The 22,445-nt window shown below is 34.7% G+C and overlaps 2 protein-coding genes across 2 annotated transcripts; one reads left to right on the forward strand and one right to left on the reverse strand.

Annotated features, from left to right (window-relative positions):
• Positions 1-500: 500 nt before the first annotated feature.
• LOC111398936 (UDP-glycosyltransferase 89A2-like) lies at positions 501-2,160 on the reverse strand. The gene has a single exon (XM_023026104.1). It carries the CDS (start codon positions 2,056-2,058, stop codon positions 628-630), a length of 1,431 nt encoding a protein of 476 aa, XP_022881872.1. The 5' UTR covers positions 2,059-2,160; the 3' UTR covers positions 501-627.
• Positions 2,161-14,754: 12,594 nt separating this feature from the next.
• LOC111398345 (amino acid transporter AVT6A-like) lies at positions 14,755-18,836 on the forward strand. The gene is made up of 2 exons (XM_023025263.1): positions 14,755-15,284; positions 18,598-18,836. Exons 1-2 carry the CDS (start codon positions 14,909-14,911, stop codon positions 18,834-18,836), a joined length of 615 nt encoding a protein of 204 aa, XP_022881031.1. The 5' UTR covers positions 14,755-14,908.
• Positions 18,837-22,445: the final 3,609 nt, after the last annotated feature.

The following is a 22,445-nucleotide window of genomic DNA, read 5'->3' on the forward strand; positions in this document are numbered from 1 at the left end:
TGCCCAATTTTAATTTTTCTAAGAATGGTGGTCCTGCACCAGAGGTCATTGTTTTCAAAAGTTGTATCTGGAATTTACCAATTGATGAAATGCTTTCCATTATCGGTTGACTTGTTGACTTGTATATATCTAGGTTGACTTGTAGACTTGTTATTTATTCTGCTCTTTAGGCCACTATTTTTGCAGATCCATCTGACAGATTATTGCCAAACTAATATCAGTTTGATAATAATAAACATTTTAACCTCCAGATTTGTAAAACTTATTACTACTATTAATCCCTTTGCGTACAGGTAAAACAAGTCCATAATTGATCTGAAAAATGATTCAATTTTTTCTTGAGATTTATGCCCAATTGTTCTCAATGATTAGATTGTAGTAAGTGAAGCTTAGCTAACCATCTCTAATCTCCAACTCTGCACCAAAATTTACATCAAATTAAAAATTATTTTCAACTCATCAAAACAAAAATTGTACCAAATGAACAGTATTTAATTAAGTGGCATATAAGTTAGGCTTATGGATTTTGGTCACCCAATTTGTGGGAATTCAACTTATAAGAAAGCTATATTTTCTTGCCAAACATGCTCTATGCATTATAATTTAACAAGATTTTATTAGTACAGTTCATACATTTTTATTTGGGCGTGTAAGATACAACAGTTGGTCTAGTTCTTTAACAAGCCTATCCATATCTTTGTTAGAACGCCCTCCAACCTTCACTGCTTCCATGGCCTTGTCTCTCAAATCCATGGCTTTAACTCTATGAGTTCTATCCCTACTCATTGACTCGGTAATCTTCTGAGTCAACTCATCTGAGTCGGGAACGGTGTCTCCGCCCTCGCAAACTCGGACCGCCGCTCCCAAGTAGTCCACCATAAGCTTCGCGTCCACAAATTGGTCCGCCTCCATCGGCCACCCCAATATCATCACGCCAGCTGCTATAGCCTCCAGCACTGAATTCCATCCGCAATGACTCAGAAACCCACCCACCGCTCGGTGACTCAGTATATGGACCTGCGGTGCCCACCCCCTTATAATAAACCCTCTGCCCACAACCCTCTGTTCGAACCCCTCAGGGACAGATCCAAAACCCTCTGCCACTTGCTCCGCTGTCAACGGCTTTGCCACCAAAATGAACCGGACTCCACTCCGTTCGAGCCCATTTGCCAAAGCCTCCATTTGCACTTTCTTGAGAACCTTTTGACTCCCAAAACAAACATACAGAACTGACCCGTCAGGACACCCATCAAGCCATGAGAAAACCTCGCCATTATTGGAATCAGATTTTACATTCATCTGTTCAGGTCCATGAAGTAAATTCAGTGGCCCAATACTATAAATTCGCTGATACCCAATTTTTTTACTCAGAAATTCCAAGTACTCATTCTCCAATTCATAAAAAGTGTTGAAAATATACCCCCAACTCAAACCATTTGCAGCCATGCTGTTTTTCAGCAGCTCCAAATCGGGATCTGATTCTGCTTCTTTATACCGCCGGAACAATGAAGGAACCTGGTCCCATGGAAAGCTCGGAGCATTTGGTAAATCTTCAAATTTGATTTCACTCCTTGGATTTACAGCCTCGGGATTTCTCCAGAGACTGTCAAAACAAGCAGTAAGAAATGCCCCAGAAGAGTAAAAAGCGATTCTGGGAATTCCAATTTTCTCGGCCAGACGATGAGTCCAACCAAGAAAGAAATCAGAGAGGATTGCAACAGGAGGATTACTATGAGATGTAAACCACTTTATTATTTGCCCCTCCAATTTACTTAGTGCAAGGATTATAGGACCATTTCCATGATTTCCAATGTCCTTAACATTTTCTACACCTGTGGGGATCTTGGGGTGTTCTGGGAAAGGTAAAACTAGGGTTTGGATTGCAGGATTGGCAGAGAGAAGTTGGGTAAGAATTGAAATGTTTTTAGGAGTAACCAAAATGGTTATGGCTACGCCACGAATGGATAGTTGGTGAGTCAAATGAAGAAGTGAGAGCATGTGGCCTTGTGCTGGATATGGAAACACTAAGATATGAACGCCATTTTTCGAGCTCGCCATTGTTACTGTCCAAGAAAGTGTGTGTGTGTGTGTGTGTGTGAGAGAGAGAGAAAGAGAGTGATGGATGTTTTAACAATCAGTGTGAAAGGAGTATGCCCTTTGAGCACGTTTAATCTCAATAAAGTTGGTGTCCCCACCTGGATCCTTTTTCCCCGTCTCTTTTTGCCGTGTTTGACCTACTTTACTTTAATTTAATTTATTTTATACATTCATTTTTAAATATATATTTATAAAATAAAACATTTTACACGTAATTTAAAACTTTTTACTAATATTTAATCATATTTTTCTTTGAAAAATATTATTCAAAATAATATTTTTAAAATTTTAAGGATGTCAAAGAAGAGCAAATTATTGCTATCTACTAGAATATCCATACTAATTATATCAATGACTGGAAGTCATACAGTCCTGTACGGTTATCGCACCATATAGGACGGTTACCAAGTATATCTCCTTCGCGAGGCTGGCAATTGCACAGAGTACAAAAATTATTAGTCTGTGAATGAGCTCAGTTTTCGTGTCAGGAATGTGTATACGTAGAATTGTAGAAATGTTGGAAATTTATATCAGCTCTTATAAGATGAGGTGCCTATGATAGTCAGGTTTTTCTTTATCATCCAGAAAAGAAAATGGAATATTTACGGCGTAGTATAGATCCTTATCTTGTAATATATTATAGAAAGTTGACCAATTATGAAAAACAGAAAATAAAATATTTAGAAATCGACCCTTCTACATGTATGGAAGGATTTTTATCAGAACACATACAGAAAATTCACAATTCTAGACCCACGCACACTTTTGGCATTTTTTATACATGGGGCCTACACACTTGTCCGTCTCTATATTATACACAACCTGTGAAAAAATTTCTGTACACTCAGAATTTTTCTTTAGAAATATATGAATCCACTTCTTGTAGTGTTAACGGCTTATCTTGGCTTTACTTAGGGGATTTTTATGCTCAGTTATTTGGATGTTAATTATTGGCGTTAATTTTGGCAGGTAGAAGAAGAGGATGAACCCAAAGAGGGAGAAGATATACCAGAGGCACAATTCAGTTACAAGCACTTCTTTCACTATTTGATTTTTCAGTTCTGTAGAGTTATTTATATTAGTTCCATTTAATCTTATGTCGTCTCCAGGAAGAAAAGTAGAAGATTAAAATGAACAAAACTGAAAATTATTGAGATTGGGATTGGGAACGGGAACTAGCCAATGAAAAAATCCTATATGGGTGAGTTTGAGCTGGTACTTGTTGAATTTTTTTCCAGGACTCTCATTTTAAACTCTAGATATTATCTTACGGCCTTTTTCTATTGGGAACTAACTACTTAAGGTTTGATATATATCATTTCTATACTAGTCAATAAAATAAAGAAAAAAACATGTAAAAAAAGTCCAAAATGCTTTTCTTGATGTGTTATTATAAATTAATTATTGGTTTCATTCACTTCTGAAACTTTCATTTAACGTGCTATGATTTCTGCTGTTTTCTACTTATTATCTCACGAAGCAGAAGTTTGTTTTGTGAGTGATCTTGGTATATCATTTCTTCTGTCTTCAAAAAAGGTGCAAATAGGACCCGTGTGTGTGTACATCAGACATGCTTGATCTACCTTCTGATAAGTTGTTTTGTCATAAGACTGACTGAATGTTGGAGTAAATGTAGAGGAACAGTCATTAAATTCTTTTTGATTCGTGGTCTTGGTTTTTCGTTTTACACATGCAAATACTATATGTTATTGACAAATTATAGTTATGTAGAACATGTTGGATCAACCTTTCTCTTTGTACCTGTACAATTGATTTTGGAGTACCTTAGTTCTGCTATTTTCTTAAATTTAAGTTATTCGTAGCGTGTTTCGTCCCAAAGACTAGGTTTATTATTACTTAAAAGTATGTCTATTCACTTTGTTTACTATTCAATTCAAGTTCATTTTCCACCATGAGGTGCAGGCTAAATTTCTCATAAGATAGTGCTAATTTGATTACTTGCACTTTCCAAGATACTTGAGCTTTGTAAAGGAATAGGTGCCATATCTAATTTGCTAAAGAATAGATGCTATATCTAATTTCATTATGCATAATCATATAAAAATTTTGGAGATGAGCTACATGAGTGTTTGTTATTTGGAGTTCAGTATCAGTACTTGATTTAAAGAAAAGACCGTCCCCCTTGGTCAGATCATACTCTTGGGAATAAGCTGTAGTTTTCATTATTATCAATCATGGAATTTCGAAATTTGGTTCGTCAGAAAGATCATCCACCTTGGCATGACTTGAAGCATTTTGGGTATCAGATTGACAGCAGTATTTTGCAATTTACCCACTTGACAAGGTCGAGTTTTTCTCTCACCCTGGAAAAGTTACTGTGTACATCCTTTGTTAGGCCGTTTGTTTGGGCCAATTATTTATGTTTTATGTCTATTTATTTAGATTTTATGTTTTATTGGACTTGTATATGGGTTTGGCTCAATCCCTTATGCTTTAGGGTTGTTTTCTTCTATTTAAAGGTTTGTAATTAATCTAGAAAAACTCAATTGATAATTATGATGATGTTATAAAAAGAGAGAATAGAGAAGAGAATAGAGAGAAGTCAATAGACTTGTGTTTTATTAAGAACTAAAGCCCTCTATTTATAGAGCAGAATCAGGGGTACAACGATAATAATTTCTAGGGCTGCAGGGGTATAATTGTCCTTCACCAATAAACCCTAATGAACTTTCCTTTTTACAACACTCCTCCTTGAATAACACATTATAAAATATCTATCTCATTGAAAGATTAATTAGAAAAAAACCCAATGGGACAAAAATGCCAACAAAAAGAGTAAAAATAATTTGGAGTAATAAGATGCTGCCTCGTTAAAATCTTGTCAAGAAAACCCAGTGGGACAAAACTTGATCGAAGAAAAAAGAGTACAGCTACTCCCCTTGATTTCAATTCTTGCATTAATTCATCATTGCCTTGTACATCACTATCTTTAATATTATAATTTTGGTGAAATGTCTCATGTTGTCTTGTACAATCTTCAAATAACACCATCTTCGTAAGGGATAATTTATCATTCTTTGATAACTGTAGTAACATGATAATTCGAAAAATAACTCTTGTTGATTTCTTCAAGAGTCTCATACATATAATGTATTATTTTGAGGGTAAATGTCTTGCATGTTATAGACATTAATTACACGAAGAATATGCCTCATTAAAACCTTATTAGGAAAAACATTGTGGGAAGAAATCCTAATGAAGGAAAAAAGAGTACAATATTCTTTTGAATACACTATAAAAGTTGCCTCATTAAAAACCTTGTCAGGAAAATCCAATGGGATAAAACCTTGGTCAAGGGAAAAAGAGTACAACGCGTATTTACTCCCCCTCATGATAATATCACTTGAATTATGCTTTAGGCATATTCAATCATTCCAGAATGGTATCAAAATAATACAAAATAAATTATCTATAATCATATTTATTAAAGGCACATCAAATTTTATGCATTATCACACTAACAATGTAAATACCTGTGATTACATCCACCACATGATAACTAATATATGTATACAAGTGTTCGCGAAATTTATTATGTAAAAAGTTGTACATTTCACATTACGACTTTACCTTTTCTATTTTCATTTCACACAAGTATACACCTCTTAGTGTTTGAACTGTATATCCAGAAATTTCAAGTTTCTCTAGTAAGTTCAATTTTACTATAATCGCATCCATTTTATTTGGCCAATCATTATTTTGATCGATATATTTCAACGAATTTATTTCGATTCTTCGCTATATGATGTAGCACATCATGTGTAAAACTATTATCGACAATCTTTTCTTTTCTTGTTCGATTCTATCTCTTTTTCCATGATGACATAACTTATTAAGATATCTCAATTTTCAATATATCAGGTACCTGAACCTCTTCTGGGGTTTTATAATTTGTTATGTCTAAATACTCATTAAGAGTATATACCTCCTTAATGAAACCATCTTTACTAATTGCTCTATTTTCGTTTGAAGAATTTTGTACGAGAATCAAACACCATCACGCTTCAAGCGTGCCATAGATATATCAAATATAATGCTAACAAATTGTCCCTTAAGACATCAATTCGTATTGGAGCATTAAAAATTGGTGTGTGAGATATTGTTGATCTATTTGATCAATAAATGTATCTAAATAAATTCTCTTTCAAACTTCTAGTTCGAATGATATTTAGCGAGAATTTAGATGATAATACATTTATACATTATTTTAAACTTTTTAATTCCTCCCCTAATGCTGAGATAATTGTCAAATTAAATTGACAAATATTTTTACTGCATTATAAAATATTACCATTTGTAATAAGAGTTCATACTACGCATTTATTCTCAGTATTCATTACTTTCCATCTCAGTGGATTGTAGGGGATCAATTTTATACATACTGCACTATCAAAATAATTAGATGAAAAATTTAGGCTCTGACCATAAGTCAATTTTAATAGGAAGAACTATGATATTGACAAGATACGTAATAACATTCCCTAAACGGAAATGGAAAATATATTTTTCTCAATTAAATAATTGGAGGCGTTTAACAAACAAGCTTGTTAAATCATTTATCGGCATCTCAAAAAGCACTCATTAAAATGTTGAGATCTATACCCACTAGTATTAACAATACACAGTTTCGATTATTTAATTTGAAAATTATGCTCATAGTTTAAAATTTGAGCAATAATTTCGCAAACTTCAGGTTGCAAATACCGTGCAATCATCTAGTATTTGTATCAAATTTATTATATACAAATAATATTTAGATGATCAACGTGGTGGGTGACGGGGCCCCATATACCACCCTAATTAATTTTCAGATATATAGGAAATTCAATTCCAATTTTAGCTAATGGCCTTTAATGATCAATTGTCGATAATGAGAACAAATGATATATAGAAATTTATAGGATTGAAGAATCTTCTAGTTCTTCATTTTGATTTCGCATCATTGTTGATCCAGTGATGGTCCAACTGGTCATGCCAAACAAATTGAACTTCTGGTTCAATATAAGATATAATACAATTATTTAATTTCGAAAAATATGATTAAATATTATATAATCATATAATGATCAATGTTTACGTGACATAAGTCGTATGTTTTCCTCTAGGGATAAACATAAATTCAAAATGATATATTCTTCGAAAATGTGATACTTTGAGAGCACATTAACATGAATTATAGCTTCTTCAAGAGCAATACATAAATATTTTTCTGAAATATTGATATATATCAGTTATAATTATTTACAAGTGATAGAATAATATTTTTCAGGAATATTGACACATTTAAATTAATCATAACATTTTTCTAAAATATTAATATGCATAAATTTGTGTTTCTTTAGGAACACAATACTATATTCTTCAAGAATACTAGTTTATATTATTTTTATTTATTTTGGAACGATATATCAATATTTTTCTTAAAAATATTGAAATTATAATGACGTGCTCTCCAATAGCATATCATTCTTTGAGAATATTGAAACACCAAATAGTATGCTCTTCTAGAGCGATAAATCAATATTCTTCTCGAATATTAATAAAATAAGAAAATTGTTTTCCTTTTAAAAATTACAGCCAGTGTTGAATTATTTGTGTTTTTTCAAGTATACAACGAGATATAATTCTTCAAAATGTGTGCTACGTCATGTTTTATTATTACTTCTTTAAAAGCAATATATCAATATTCTTCTGGAATATTGAAAATTATACAAGAATTTACTCTTCAGAAGTAAAAATACAATTTTTTAATTATACTCTTCGGAAGCAAGTAAAATATTACTAGAACATTAATAATAATGTGCTAATTCAAGAGCAAAAATATTTTATAGTAGACAAATATATGAGTATTAAAATCATGTATTATAAGGGTAAGAACGAGATAATTAATCAAACGATAAACAATAGTAATGGACATTTAGCTATGAACATAATTTAATATATGGTACTTATATAATTACAAACTGCAATAATTAAGTGCCCACTTTGTTTAATATAAACTTAAAACTTGTCACCAAAATTTAACTAGATATCGTGACATAATTATGCATACATATACGCGTAAAATTAATATTACCTTCTATCGAATATGAAGATGAATTGTAAACTTACGCAGACAGCATTGCCTCAGAACCTCCAAAAATGGTACAGGAAGGAATTGATGATAAATTTGGGTGGTTGCAACCTTGGATATCAATCATTAACCACGAAGGAGAATTGCACACGTGGTGGTCACATATTTTGGGAATGGTCGGGCACATAATTTAGATGAATATGTCTATTAGTAATATCATGCTCTTCTGGAGCAATTAATATTCTTTTGGAATATTTTTATAACGTGGGTTGTGTTTCTCCGAGAATATCAACACTATATTCATTTAAAATAAATATAATTTAAGTTATACTTCTTCAGAAACATTGAGTCAATATTCTTCTGGAATATTGAAATTGTAATATCATGCTCTTCTGGAACAATTAATATTCTTTTAGAATATTAATAATTTGTGCTACTTCAGGAACGCCAACAAACTCTTGTTTAAAAATATTAACTCTATAGGAGTATGTTATCATTATAAGATATTTATCTGTATGAAAATCTGCTCTTCAGGAGCAATAAACATAATATTCTTCTGGAATATTAATAATAATGTTTTGTTACTTCGGGAACAACAACAAAATATTTGTAATAAACATATTTATAATTAATATTCTTTTGGGATATTAAAAAAAAATATTGTTCATGTAATGTTGTGCTATTTCAGGAGCAACAACAAGATACTCATCTATGATATCGATCTAAGAAATTTCTTAAATCAGGAAATAAATTGAATTTCATGGAATCCGCTCTTCGAGAGAGAGTTAATATTCTACTAGAATATTACCATCATATGAACTTTAATAACCATGAATGTTGGATTCTTCAAGAATAACAAATTATTCTTCATGACCGGTATGTCCGTATTGTGTTACTTCAAGAGCAACAACAAAATATTTGTAGTAGATAGATCTACGAATAATATTCTCAACAATTAATCTGTATTATAAAGCTTCATTATTTTTAATTTATATGAAGTACGTGAAAATCGAACAAACTTTTATATATATATAAATTCCAAACATTATATCTTACCATATAAACATGATATGAATTTATATGGAAAAATTAATTACCAAACATGTATTAGAAAAAAGAATCTCCATACATAGAAGTTAACAAAAATGACTACATCTTTTATTGGCTAAATTTTTTACTAACATGCAAAAAATATTAAACATGCACGTGAATTTCACATATATTAAACGTAGAACTATTATATGACAAATTCAAAAGACAGTATTAATACTGAATAATGCATGAAAAAAATGATTGAGTATGAATAAAAGACATGAACTGATATGTGTACATATTACAAGTATAAAAGTGAATTAAAATTAGCCCCCGTTTGGCCCCTATTAAATTACATTACATTATATTCTATTTTTCTCTCTCCTATTTTCAATCATACAATCTTCCATAAAATAATATTACATGTAAATAAAAAAAATTCCCTCTTTTTCAACCACTCATTTTTCAAAAAAATACTATTCTATCCATTTTCATTACCAAGTAATGGGAATCAAACAGGGGCTTAATATGTATACTAACGAAAAGCAAAGAAGAATAAACAACCTTGTTATGATGTACATGTATATCGAAAGAATTCACATGACACCAAATTAATTTTGGTACATATGATAAATATTTATACTTATAAAAAAAATTACTACATTTACTAAATTTTGAAAAATTAAGCTATCATTCTGATAACGTGTTGTAAAAAGAAAGAAAAGAGAAAAGAATAGAGAGAAATCAATAGACTTGTGTTTTATTAAGAACTAAAGCCCTCTATTTATAGGGTAGAATCAGAGGTACGACGATAATAATTTTTAGGGTTGCAGGGGTATAATTGTCATTCACCAATAAACCCTAATGAACTTTCCTTTTTACAACAGATGAGTTGAAATTGGTTTTAGCTTGCAGCCAATGCTATCTCTTTCCTCTTCCTTCCCCTTTCTCTCTGAATTTCTGCTTCTTCTTCAGTTTCTTTTCCCATTCTCTCCGATTTCTTCCAACTTTCTTGCTTCCTTATTCTTTATCCTGCATCACTTACAAGGAAAATAAATTTTTTGACATCGGCAAGGAAGATTTGGAACTTGGTTAGTAATATTTAATGACGTTCAAATGACTTCGAACCCCAATTCAACTGTTAATTCCCCATGCCAAATTCTGAAAAGTCTTTGTTGATTTTCTTTGCAATGGTTGGGAGGGAAAAATGTTGCGCTGTTGATTTCCTTGCGTGTAATGGTTTTTATCCTTTTTTCTATATGACAGGTGATGACGATGTGGTTAAAGAAACGGAAACTAAGAGTCTAATCTTCTTGGCGAGTGGATAAAACAACTACTTAGTGATCACATGGCAAAAGTGCAAGTGTCTAAGCATTTAAGCTTATCACCATGTGTGCTTGGTTCTGGAGTCTAAGTGTTTAAGCTTATCACACTTGTAACTTCTATAGCCTAAAAGCCTATTTGAGTCACATTATTTCAAAAAAATGCATTATTTAACAATAATTTGACATCATTTCAACTACATATTTTTCAATAAAATAATATTACACGCAAATAAAAAAAAATTCCTCATTTTTTAACCACATATTTTTCATCAATACACTATTCAAGAATGCATTATTACCAAAATAATGTGGTTCAAACACCCCCTAAATTTATTTTTCTGCCTTTTATATTGCTTCAATCAATAAAATCATTAAATTGGAAACACTAGAAGACATGAATCTTATAAATTGTTAAAAGCTCATCTTACTTTCTGGAATGACCTTATCGTTGGCGCTGTCGACCAGATCTTAATGATATACTGCAAAAGTTCGATCCAGGCATTCTTACTATTGCTGAATTGTTATTTTTGAACCTAATTTAATTTTTACATTTCATTTTTTCAGGCTACATGAAAGAATGGGCCAGATAGCACTGATGCTAAGAGGGCTGTGGAACTTTTGTATGATACAGCCTCGATCTCCAATGGGTTCGCTGTAACTATGAAGGAAACTTTAATTGCGTGTTTAATATAGTAGATTAGACACGACTAAATGCTATCAAAGAAAAAGAATTGAGTTAAAATCTGATCTTTTGCGTCGTCCAGTACAACTGATTGGGTAATAGTCTTGTTTAATCTGCAATGTAACAATTTTTTCCTTGATTATTGTCAATGGCAACATGATATACGATCTGATGGCAATGGCCCTTGGAGGAAGGTGGGGGCAGACTCAAGCAGAATCCACTGAAAATGCTACAGAGTCTGACGCAAGCTCATCTGATGGTTCGAAAACTCACGTTGTCGAGGCGTCAGAAGTGAGGACTGAGAATGATCCTTGAAGGGCTTGACGAGGGCATCAGTTCCCCATCTTTTATCAGATTTTTGGTACGATTGTCCTCAACAGTTTGTTGGGAATTTACTTATTATACACAGCAAAAAATAAAACAAATTTTAATTGCCATCAAAGATCTGTTTTGTCTTTAAATAGAAATTGTGATAGAAATTATATTTTTATCGAAGCCTGCAAACTCCTTTGCGTTACTTTTGTTACAACAACCTTGATCTGTCACTCACAACTGTTCAATTATCCAATTTTCAATGAAAATTCATACACGAATGAGAACTAGGGTTTACTTTTCTTGTACTAGCAAGATGAATGAAAATCTCTATAATTTTTAAACCCTAGCAGCTTATATATATAAGCACGAACAGGCTTGGCTAGTCTCTTAACCCGACTTAGTATTTAATTAATTCATTAAATTAAATCTGGTCTATGAATTAATTAATCAAATTAATTTATTCAGGTCTATTAATAAGTTGTCAAATTAATTAATTTATCCAACGCTTATTAAATTAATTAATTAGTAAATCGCAATCTTTTAATTTTCCTTTTGTGTGTGACCTATTACATTCCTTATCACGATACCTAACGACGTAAATTATTATTTTGATATAATCGAAACTGATAAATTAAAACACCATTTTAATTTATCACCAATTCATATTCATCGTCCCAAATTGGCATCTAGTAATGTGTCAGAACAATACATGTTATGGGAAATGTCATGTGGTATGACAAAATCAAACTTGTTCGTTTACCGTGAAACTATAATCCCTTTGTTAATATAATCTGATCAATTGCAAGATATGAAAGTGTATCAATCTCGATTATCGATCATAACTTTCATTTCACTATTAAGTTAATATAAATCGAAAAACTTCTTTTCAATTTATGAGTACACTTTAACCAAAGATTTCGTTATCAACTTAACTAAGTGAAATGTGGATCATAATCTCTTATAATCCAAAAGTGACCAATCATCTTTTGGTCATTCACAACCTTTTTATGATGATATATCCGAATGATATCGTATTAACGGTCATTAGCAGAGCAACGTCCAATATCATCAAAGTATGATCGTCCTCATATAAGGCATTATGATGACCTCAAATCAAATGACCAATTTCACTACCGAACATTAGAGATCAACCATTAACACTTAAATAGTTATCCGTGTGGAATATCTTAACGGGTTTCCAATGTTTTGTTCTATAACAAAATATTCACGTATTCATTTAAGTGTCATCACACTTTAACTTGTGAGATCAGCTACTTACTTCACAAGTATGAAATGCCACATGTGATGGTCTATCCGTAATAACGATATCCGTATATTGTTGTTACTTACGACAACGAATGATTTAAGATTCAATCATATGTAATTTGCATCTCACAACCACAATTAGTAGCACTTTGGTGTCTTCAAAAAATATTTTCTCTGGGTTTTAGAATATTTTCAAGAGACTTAAATTTGAAAGAGGAAGCGTATTTAAATTATGAGTAAACTTTTTATATATTTCAACCAACTCAGTGTGTGTGTATTGAATATAATATGAATAAATTAAATAATATAGTATTGAAACTTGCAATTTTATTAAATTTAATAATAATATTTTCATATGTTTGGCCTATATTTTTAAATATTATTTATTTCATTTTTTGTTATGTCTTGCTATTTGTTTTGCTCTAGAATTGGAGGGTGATGAAAATTATGATGCAATAGGAATTTATGGTGGTGATCAAGATTTTCTCAATCACTGTGAATTCTGATATGCCATTAATCCACCATTCAGATCCTCACGATTGTGTGAACATGCTCAAGAAAATTTATTATGAGTATTTGGAACTTTTGTAATTGTTTAGAGTTAGCAATCGAGTATTTACAACATTTGTCTTTGTATATAATTGGCAATTGATGTAGATTGTGGAATGCAAAATATTGCTTGCTAGCTCACTCATATATCACTGCCGTATTGTATTTGGAGATTAGAGTATTGAAAATGATTGCTGTACACCAACACTTGCAGGTTTTTTTTTTTTTGTAGATTGACAAAGATACAGAAAAAAGTGACATTTTTCTTTTATTATGGTGAGATATTGTCTCAATCAAATATCATCATATCATCAGTTGGCAATCAAATTTGTAAATTGGAATATACATATAGTACAATCGTAATAATTTATAATTGTGGTCTACGATTTATGCATGCGACAATAATTAACATATAGCAACATGATTAATACAACCCTATCATTGAGATAAATTACAATTTCAAAAAATTACATATAATGTAATCGGGAATAAGACGAATATAAGTTACAATTATTGAAATTTATTAAATGCTATAATTTGGAAAAGAAAAAAAAATCATACACTATAAAATAATTATTTAAACTGCAATTGTCAGATTTTTCTTTAATGCCATGGACGTTGTAATTTTGCAAAATTTAATAAAAATCAATATTTTTCAATTACCACCATATTTTATCTATGTTTTTGTAAATTATCCTTAAAATAAAATAAAAATTCACTTTTAAAGAGTTTATTGGACATGCTTTTAGCTTGACTGTAGTTCTTACAGTCCTACCCATCAACCTCAAAGTATGAAATCAAGTTTGGGCTTACATTGTTCCCCGGGGCATATCCCAACTGACAAAGGATAGAGTTCTTCAAGGCAGGCAATTCAGAGGTCTCGGGTTCGATTCATGGGGTTCTTTGAAGGCAAGGCTTTCTTCTGAAAGGTAGGATATTTCCCTGAAGGCATGATATCCTTGGAAGGCAAGGTGTATACATGCGTTTGACTCGCTTGGCACTTTGGCAGTTCGGTTGGGGGGACTCTTGGACTCTGGTCAGTTTGGGACACAACCTACGATTTACCTGGTTTGCGTGAAGAGGGGATGGATCGTAGACCCCAGAATTAGTCGATGTAAGGTGGACACCTAGGTATAAAAAAAAAAGTTTGGGCCTACATTTTCGGTGTTTATTATTAGATTAGGCTGAAGAGTGTAACAAAAAGAATTGTAACTTTCCTTACATATTGTTCAATGATATCCAATCATCCTACCGAGTGGCCATTCTTATATATACACAACCAAGTAAAACTAAATAGTTATATTATTCAAAGTCAGCGACGGCACGAACTATCACATAGGATGACCATGAACAACATTACTCAAAACTAAAAATTTCTATTGTTCTTGACTTCTTGTACATGTTCTTCTTCCACACGCTTCAAGAATTTGTACAATATCATCTTATTCCATCCATTTCAATATTTTCACTTGCAAAATCAAACCATGACAATCAAAGCAATAAATTAGCATAAGGAAAACAAGAAGTCCACAAGAAAATTGAAGAAAAATGCAGTTTCTGTTTGTATTTCTGATGAAAAAATCAAACTTTTGCACAAGAATGCAGAAAAAAGTACAACTGCTGATCAAGAATTCAATGGGGCTTCATTTGCTGGTCCACTGTTTAACTTGTCCACTACCATATTTGGTGCTGGAATCATGGCACTGCCTGCCACCAAGAAAGTTTTACGCCTGGTTCATAGTGTTTGTTGGAGTCCTCATGGAGTTTTCCGTAGGCATGTTGTTAAGGTTCAGTAAGGCCGGTGGCGTTGTTTCCTACGGAGGCATTATGGGGGATGCATTTGGGAATGTTGGAAGGAGAATTTTAGAAGTTTGTGTGGTGATCAATAATATTGGTGTACTAACTGTGTACATCATCATCATTGGTACGTGTTCCATGATTTTTACTCTTTTTTTGTGATTTTATAAGGTTCTGAATTGTGGATTTTGTTATATGAACTGGTTTTTTGCCTTTTATGTCTTTTAATTCGTGAAGGTGATGTGCTTTCTGGGACTTATTCAAATGGGATTCAACATTCTGGTTTGTTGGAGGGATGGTTTGGAGAACACTGGTGGAATGGTCGTTCATTTGTTTTTTCTTGTGAAAAATTTTGTGTTAATTATTGCCTCAAAATTTGGTCAAAGATTTGGAAAGAAATCTTAATGAAATCAAGAAGGAAAAGAAAGGAATCAATTGAATCAAAAAATAATAATAATAATAATAATAAGGAAACAAAATTTGGTCTTCTGACACAAGATATTAATTTGGACATGTCTTTTTTCTATTTACGTGATTTTTTTCCTAATTTCCATCTTTTGCCTAGTTTTAGCGTTTGACTCGTGTACTATAAATATGTAGCTCCTCTTTCAGTTTAGTAGAAGCCAATATTGCTGTGGGTTTGTATTCTCTTCACATTGTCAATTAATAATACATCTTGCCTATGCGTTTAACTCTCTTTTCTTCTTTACTTTAAATCTTGATATATATTATTAAATTATTGCAATCCATATTAACTTCATATTGCGTCATTAACTTCATTCTTTACAACCCGTCGATCCCAACAAGTGGTATCAGAGCTTGGATCTTTTGTGGATTGGTTGAAGTTTTTCATAGATGACTGCCATGAAATTTGATATTCCGCTGTTGGATCGCAATACAAGGTTTTCGTTGTGGCAAGTAAAGATGAGGGCTATTTTGTCGCAGTTGGATTTGGACGATGTTTTGCTAGGTTTTGAGAAGATGCCAGCTAATTGGACAATGGAGGAGAAACAACGGAAGGATCGGAAGGCTTTGTCATTGATTCATCTTCCTCTATCCAATAATATTCTGCAGGATATCTTGAAAGAGAAAATTGCTGCTGCTTTGTGGTTGAAATTGGAGCAGTTGTGCATGACCAAGAGTCTTACTAGCAAATTGGCTCTAAAGTAGAAGTTGTATTCCCATCGAATGGCAGAAGGAGGGTCGTTGGAAGACCATATTGCCGTGTTTAAGGAAATTGTCGCAGATTTGGAGACATTAGAGGTTAAATATGATGAAGACGATCTGGCCTTGATCCTGTTATGTTCGCTGGCGGGCTCTTATGTTTCGTTTCGGGTACTATACATGTTGACTATAGATGATGTCTATGATGCGTTGCACTCAAAGGAGAAGCTGAAGCATCTGGTTGGAGCTACATCAAGTGATGGGGAGGCTCTTGTATCTCATGGTGGTCGACGGAGAGGCAGATTTAGGGAGAGCAGCAATGTGTATTGCTTCTACTGCAGACGGAGAGGACACTTGAAGAAGGATTGTGAGAAGTTACAGGCTAAAGGTGATTTAGCTGCAAATCATAGGGGACAATCATGGAATTCGGACGAGACTAATGTGATCGAGGATTTTCGGATGGCGGAGATGTGATGTTGACTGTGGTTTCTGACATGGAATCTAAGCTTGACAAGGAGTGGATTCTCGATTCGGCATGTTCGCACCATGTGTGTTCCGATAGGAATTTATTTCAGACATATGAGGCTGTTCAGTAAAGTGGAGTTGTAATGGGGAACGACAAGTCTTGCCATATTGCCGGAATCGGTCGAGTCAGATTGCGGTTGCAGGATGGGACGATTAGAACACTTGGCTAAGTTCGACATGTTCCAGACCTAAAGAGGAATCTCATCTCGCTGAGTACCCTAGATGCAAAATGGTATAAATTCTCTAGTGGAGGTGGAGTCTTGAAGGTTCGAAGGGGTGTCCAGGTTGTACTGGAGAGACGGAAGAGATCCCAATTGTACATATTGCAGGGAAGTGCAGAACCAATTTTGAGACCTCGGGACAAGTTCAGTACCGTGGTGGATATACAATTTGGTACTATACCTCTTGTGACGAGCTCTGGATCGGTTCAGAACACTATTAGGGAGAGCGTTAGTGATTCTACTTTATCACCAATTTCAGCAGTTGCACTGTGTTCAAATGTCAGGGGTGGACTCATGGAGAGTAGGTACGGTGGTGTTATTGATGTCTGTAATGCTTTTAGGATCGTTAAAGGTGACAGTTCTGACAAGGGGCCTTCTGATCAAGCACTTGATTTGGTTTCTGCTACAGGGTGTGCTTTGACCCTGTTTAGTCAACGTTAATTCCTTGATGGAATTTTGGGAGCCCGGGATTTGGGTTTAGGTGTCGCTTGTGGATGCCTTGTAGAGGAAGATGGTTTTGGTGATGGAGACTTTTTGTTACTGTGTTGAGGAGTTTGGTCATTTCGTTGTACCAAAATTTCGAGTCAAGATGGAGATTGTTAATTATTGCCTTAAAATTTGGTCAAAGATTTGGAAAGAAATCTTAATGGAATCAAGAAGGAAAAGAAAGGAATCAATTGAATAAAAAAATAAATAAATAAGAAAACAAAATTTGGTCTTCTGACACAAGATATTAATTTGGACACGTCTTTTTCCTATTTACGTGATTTTTTTCATAATTTCCATCTTTTGCCTAGTTTTAGCATTTGACTCGTGTACTATAAATATGTGGCTCCTCTTTCAGTTTAGTAGAAGCCAATATTGTTGTGGCGTTGTATTCTCTTCACATTGTCAATTAATATAATATATCTTGCCTCTGCGTTTAATTCTCTTTTCTTCTTTACTTTAAACCTTGATATATATTAATATATTGTTGCAATCCATATTAACTTCATATCACGTCATTAACTTCATTCTTTACAACCTGTCGATCCCAACATTTTGTTGTGCTTGCTTCTCTGACATCTTTCAGGCGAATAGTTATCTTCGGTTTTGAACAAGCTTTGCAAACTGAGATTCTTCGGAAACTCTAGGAGAAGTTTTGAAATTTTGAAAACAAGTTTCGTGACTTTTTATTTTTTGATAAAATTCAGAAAACTTCTAGAAAACTTTAAAAAGATTTTTAACAAGTGATTAGGATTTCTTTTGCCAAATATAATTACATTGACATAAAATCTGAAGATGACACAAAAAATTCCAATGTCAAGACTTCTGAAACCCTATTGAATGATGAAAAAGAACGAAACTCTATTTTGTAGTCTTTCACTTTTGTGCTAATAAATAAAATGCTGACAAGCAGATATTGGACACTCACATTCATATGAAAATTGATGATATAAATTTGGAAAGAATAAAGTTTTATCCCGTAAGTTCTAATGATTTCTGGCTTTTTTTTCTTGTCTAATTAAGTTCTGCTTTCTATGCCTGCAGATTCTTTGAGATACACCTCTGCTTTAGCAGTTATTCTGGCATTTGTTTTCCTAGTCATAACTGCATACATCTCTGTGTTTAAATTGGTGAAAGGCTCTATTGGAATGCCCAGATTGCTTCCTGATATTACTGATATTTATTCAGTCTGGAAACTTTTCACCTTCGTCCCTGTTCTTGTGACTGCCTATGTCTGCCATTTTAATGGTAAAGCAATTGTTTCTCGCGGTTTAAGTCGCTAACAATTAAAAAGGATCAGACGGTTGTGTAAGGGACGAAACCTCTTGAGACAAAGTCCCAAAAAGGGGTGTTTTTTTATTGGCGATGAACTTTACAATTGGGAATGAAAAACAACGTGCCTCCAAGGGGCGCAAGCACACGAGTTACAGAAAGAAAAATGTTTAAGTCTAAAAGCTAAGGAAATGAAAATGACATATTTTCTGTTCGAGAGTTTTGGATTCGGTCTTTTGCTTCTGCGTCCTTTCTCCCTTTTATACCTCATAGACGATCTCTTTGTGATTAACTACCCTAAAAACTGTTTGATCGTCCTATAACTACCCACTTTCTTTGTAGTGGCCATTTTGTCATGAAACTGCCTTTTAACTGCTGCCATTATCTTTCATCGTTCAACTGCTTTCGATTGAATTCCTTGAGTCGTGGAACGTGATAAGGCTACTTTAACAACTGCCTTGATAACCGCATTCCTTGATAACCACGATGCGTTATGTTTGTTGATACCTTGGACGACTTGAAGGTTTGGGCGAGAGTAGAATAACAGTTCTGGGCGACCGTATGACACTCCATTCGTTCAGATTCTGGGCGACTTACAAACTTGGGCGATGGCGTTACCGCATTCTTGGGCCCCTTATTTGGGCTTTCACCTTGATTCGTTCGATTGGACTTCGTTCTTTGGGCTATTCGATTTGGGGATCCTTCAATTGGGCTTTACTCCTTAGGCTGTTCGATTTGGGTTGAATTTTTATGTGTCAACAATTACCCCCCCAATATGGCAGAATTAATAATAATTATTGAATTTTGCCATATTCACTTCATGTTTCCAGCGACGTTCGAAATTCTCAAGAATTTCAATCATTGTTTCCTTTTATAACTTGAAAAAGTGCGTCGTTTTGCAAACCCTTATAAACCCCAAACACGCCATTTCACTGCTACCAAACCACGCCTCATATTTTCTGCATCTCTTTCACGATTCACTGTTCATCTTTTGCTTCCTTGTTACGTAACCCTGAAAAGCTTCGTTCATTCTCCAATGGCTGCTTCACAATCTCAAGCTAGCGATTCCTTTAGTTTTGATGACTTTCAGAAACTTCTGAGTCGCCCATACATAACCCCAAGTTTTCTCGCGCCTGCCGACGTTGGACGTAATGAGTTTTACTTGGGTCCTTTCTTCAACAATGCGGAGGCAGTTGAACAGGCGGTGGTGGGCCAGCTGTTTCCTTGCACTCATGGCCCTCCTTTTCTAAACTCTCTGCCGCTGGGGCCACTTAGCGAAAAAGGTATTCGCACTTGGCCTAAATCTGATGTAGCTTTTCGTAGGTGGCATGCTCGCCTTGTGGGTCATTGTCCTACTAAGGCACTTTTTGATAGCGCTAGGATTTCTGATTTGTTAGAAGTCTCTATTCGCCCCCTACTTTTGATTCAGCGCTCTTTCCGATTGCCTTGAGTTTTTGGTCCCCTGAGTACAACACCTTTATTTTTCCTCTTGGCCCCATGTTTATTACGTTAAGGGATGTTGGGGCCCTGGTGAATTTACCACCTTTGGGCGATACCATTTTCCCAGGTATCTTAGTTTCTGGTGGTGCCCCACAGTTCGGTAAAAACTACACCGATTCTTATTCAAGCCTGCAAACCCTCCATAATCATTGGAGCGCTGAGCCTACCCATGCTGAGCGAGTAGCCTTTCTTTTAGTTTGGCTTTGTAAATATGTTTTGTGTGTGCCAAGTATAAAGCCTTCTCTGAGTTATTTGCCTATAGCGCACGAATTGGCGCGTGGCAGGCCTTTGAATTTATGTTCTTTGTTTTTGGCTGCCCTTTATAGAGGTATGGCTTTTCTTCAAGCTCAATTGAAGAATGGTGCATCTCCCACTGGCAGTGGACCTCTTTGGTTTACTCAACTGTGGTTGAGATCCTATTTTCCATCGCTTGGTGCTCCATCCATTTCTCGTCCTTCTGCTAACTGTTACGGGCTAGCTATGGAGCCCTTAACTCCTATAAATATGTCCAGAAAGGACATTTTTTCATTCTTTTATTCTTTAGATTCAATTTCTTCCTTCTTTCCTTTTCCTCCTTTTTTGACTCCAAACTATGTACATCCTCCTTCCACTATAGAAAGCGCGAGCACCTCCCTGCTCATTTGGATCCAGTTTTTAACTGGGAGGGAGCTTTTCCATGATATCTTAACTGGGACCAATGCCAAAGCGGGGGTAGAAATTTATGCTCTCCAATTTTTTGCTCGTCAGCTTGGTTTTGGCCAAACTTGGCCTGTTCCTCTTTGCTATTCGAAGAGTTTAATTGACCGTTTTCATACCATTAATAAGGTGGAAGCAGAGGCTATAAACATTCGCAACCTCCATTTATCAAGCCACTTTTCATCAGCCCCTTTTAATTCTTGTCATGCTACTCACCCTCTTTTTGAACAACTCTGGCCATCGGTGAAGCGCAGATTATTTGCGACTGAGGCCAATCGTGCCTTTCATTCATTAGACCAACCGAGTATTTATTCTCCTCCTCCTGTTTTGGTCACTCCTTTGTCTATTCGAAGCCCCTCTCCTTCTCGTCGTACTAAACAATCTGCTCGTCCATCTTCTTCTCTCCCCGCCAGGCTTACTACGGCCAAGAGTGCTTTAAGCCGCAAACGGCTAGCCTCAGCATCTCCCATTCTGGAGGATGATGATGATGCCCCTCTTATCGTCAGGAGGAAGGTAATTAAATCAGTCTATTTACAAGTATGCTTTTCCACATTTGATACTTTTCTGTGTACTGATGATCTTTTGGACTTTTCAGAAAAGTTCAGCCTCCCCTTCAAAGGCTTTGGCATCGACAACTCCTGCTCCATCATCCTCTGCTGAGGCTACTTCATCCAAACCGGTTGGTGATGGGACCATGCTTAAAGATACATCTTCAGTCCCAGAGTCTTCATCACAACCCATGGATGAGTCACCTTCTTCCCAGGGTGTCGACCCCCCAATCATCGAAGCAGAAGGTAATTCAGTTTTTGATGTCTTACCTTTGCTCGTGCTATTGGTTTCTGATTTGTTGCTCTTGAACTTTGCATATACTCCTATGAGTCCGCCGGTTGTGGCAACATCGTCTCGCTCGGACAAGGGAAAGTCCTCACGAATGGATGAGTCGCTGGTGGCAAGCTTGGCCGAGGGCGCGCCATCTTCTACGATTGTCGACGAAGTAGTTTTTCTTTTTGCTTCATTTCTATTTCCACCTTGTTCATTGTAGTGAGGATTTTTAATATTGGCAACCTTCTTTGCAGGATGCTGACAGGATTGTGAGTTCTATCCAGGATTTGTTCGCTTCCTGGGGGCAGGTCCAAATGCCTCGTCCTGCTCCATCTAATTATCCTGCTGCTTCTTTAGAAGATGATTTGAAGTTCTTGAAGGAGTTGGTATTTGAGTACGTATCCTTCATGGATATTGACATTGGAAGAGCTAGTGCTGCCAGACACAAGGATGAACTTGAGCACTTGAGTGCGAAGTTAGAGCAAGCACTGACGCTTCCGTCGCTCAGTCTTTCTGCCGACTTTAAAGCGACATTGAAGGTCATTCACTCCGAGGTCCTTTCTATGCTGGCCAAGAATGCTGAACTAAAGGCCAAGCGCACT

Source organism: Olea europaea, chromosome 8, assembly GCF_002742605.1.
Source record: "Olea europaea var. sylvestris chromosome 8, O_europaea_v1, whole genome shotgun sequence".
Classification (NCBI taxonomy): domain Eukaryota; kingdom Viridiplantae; phylum Streptophyta; class Magnoliopsida; order Lamiales; family Oleaceae; genus Olea; species Olea europaea.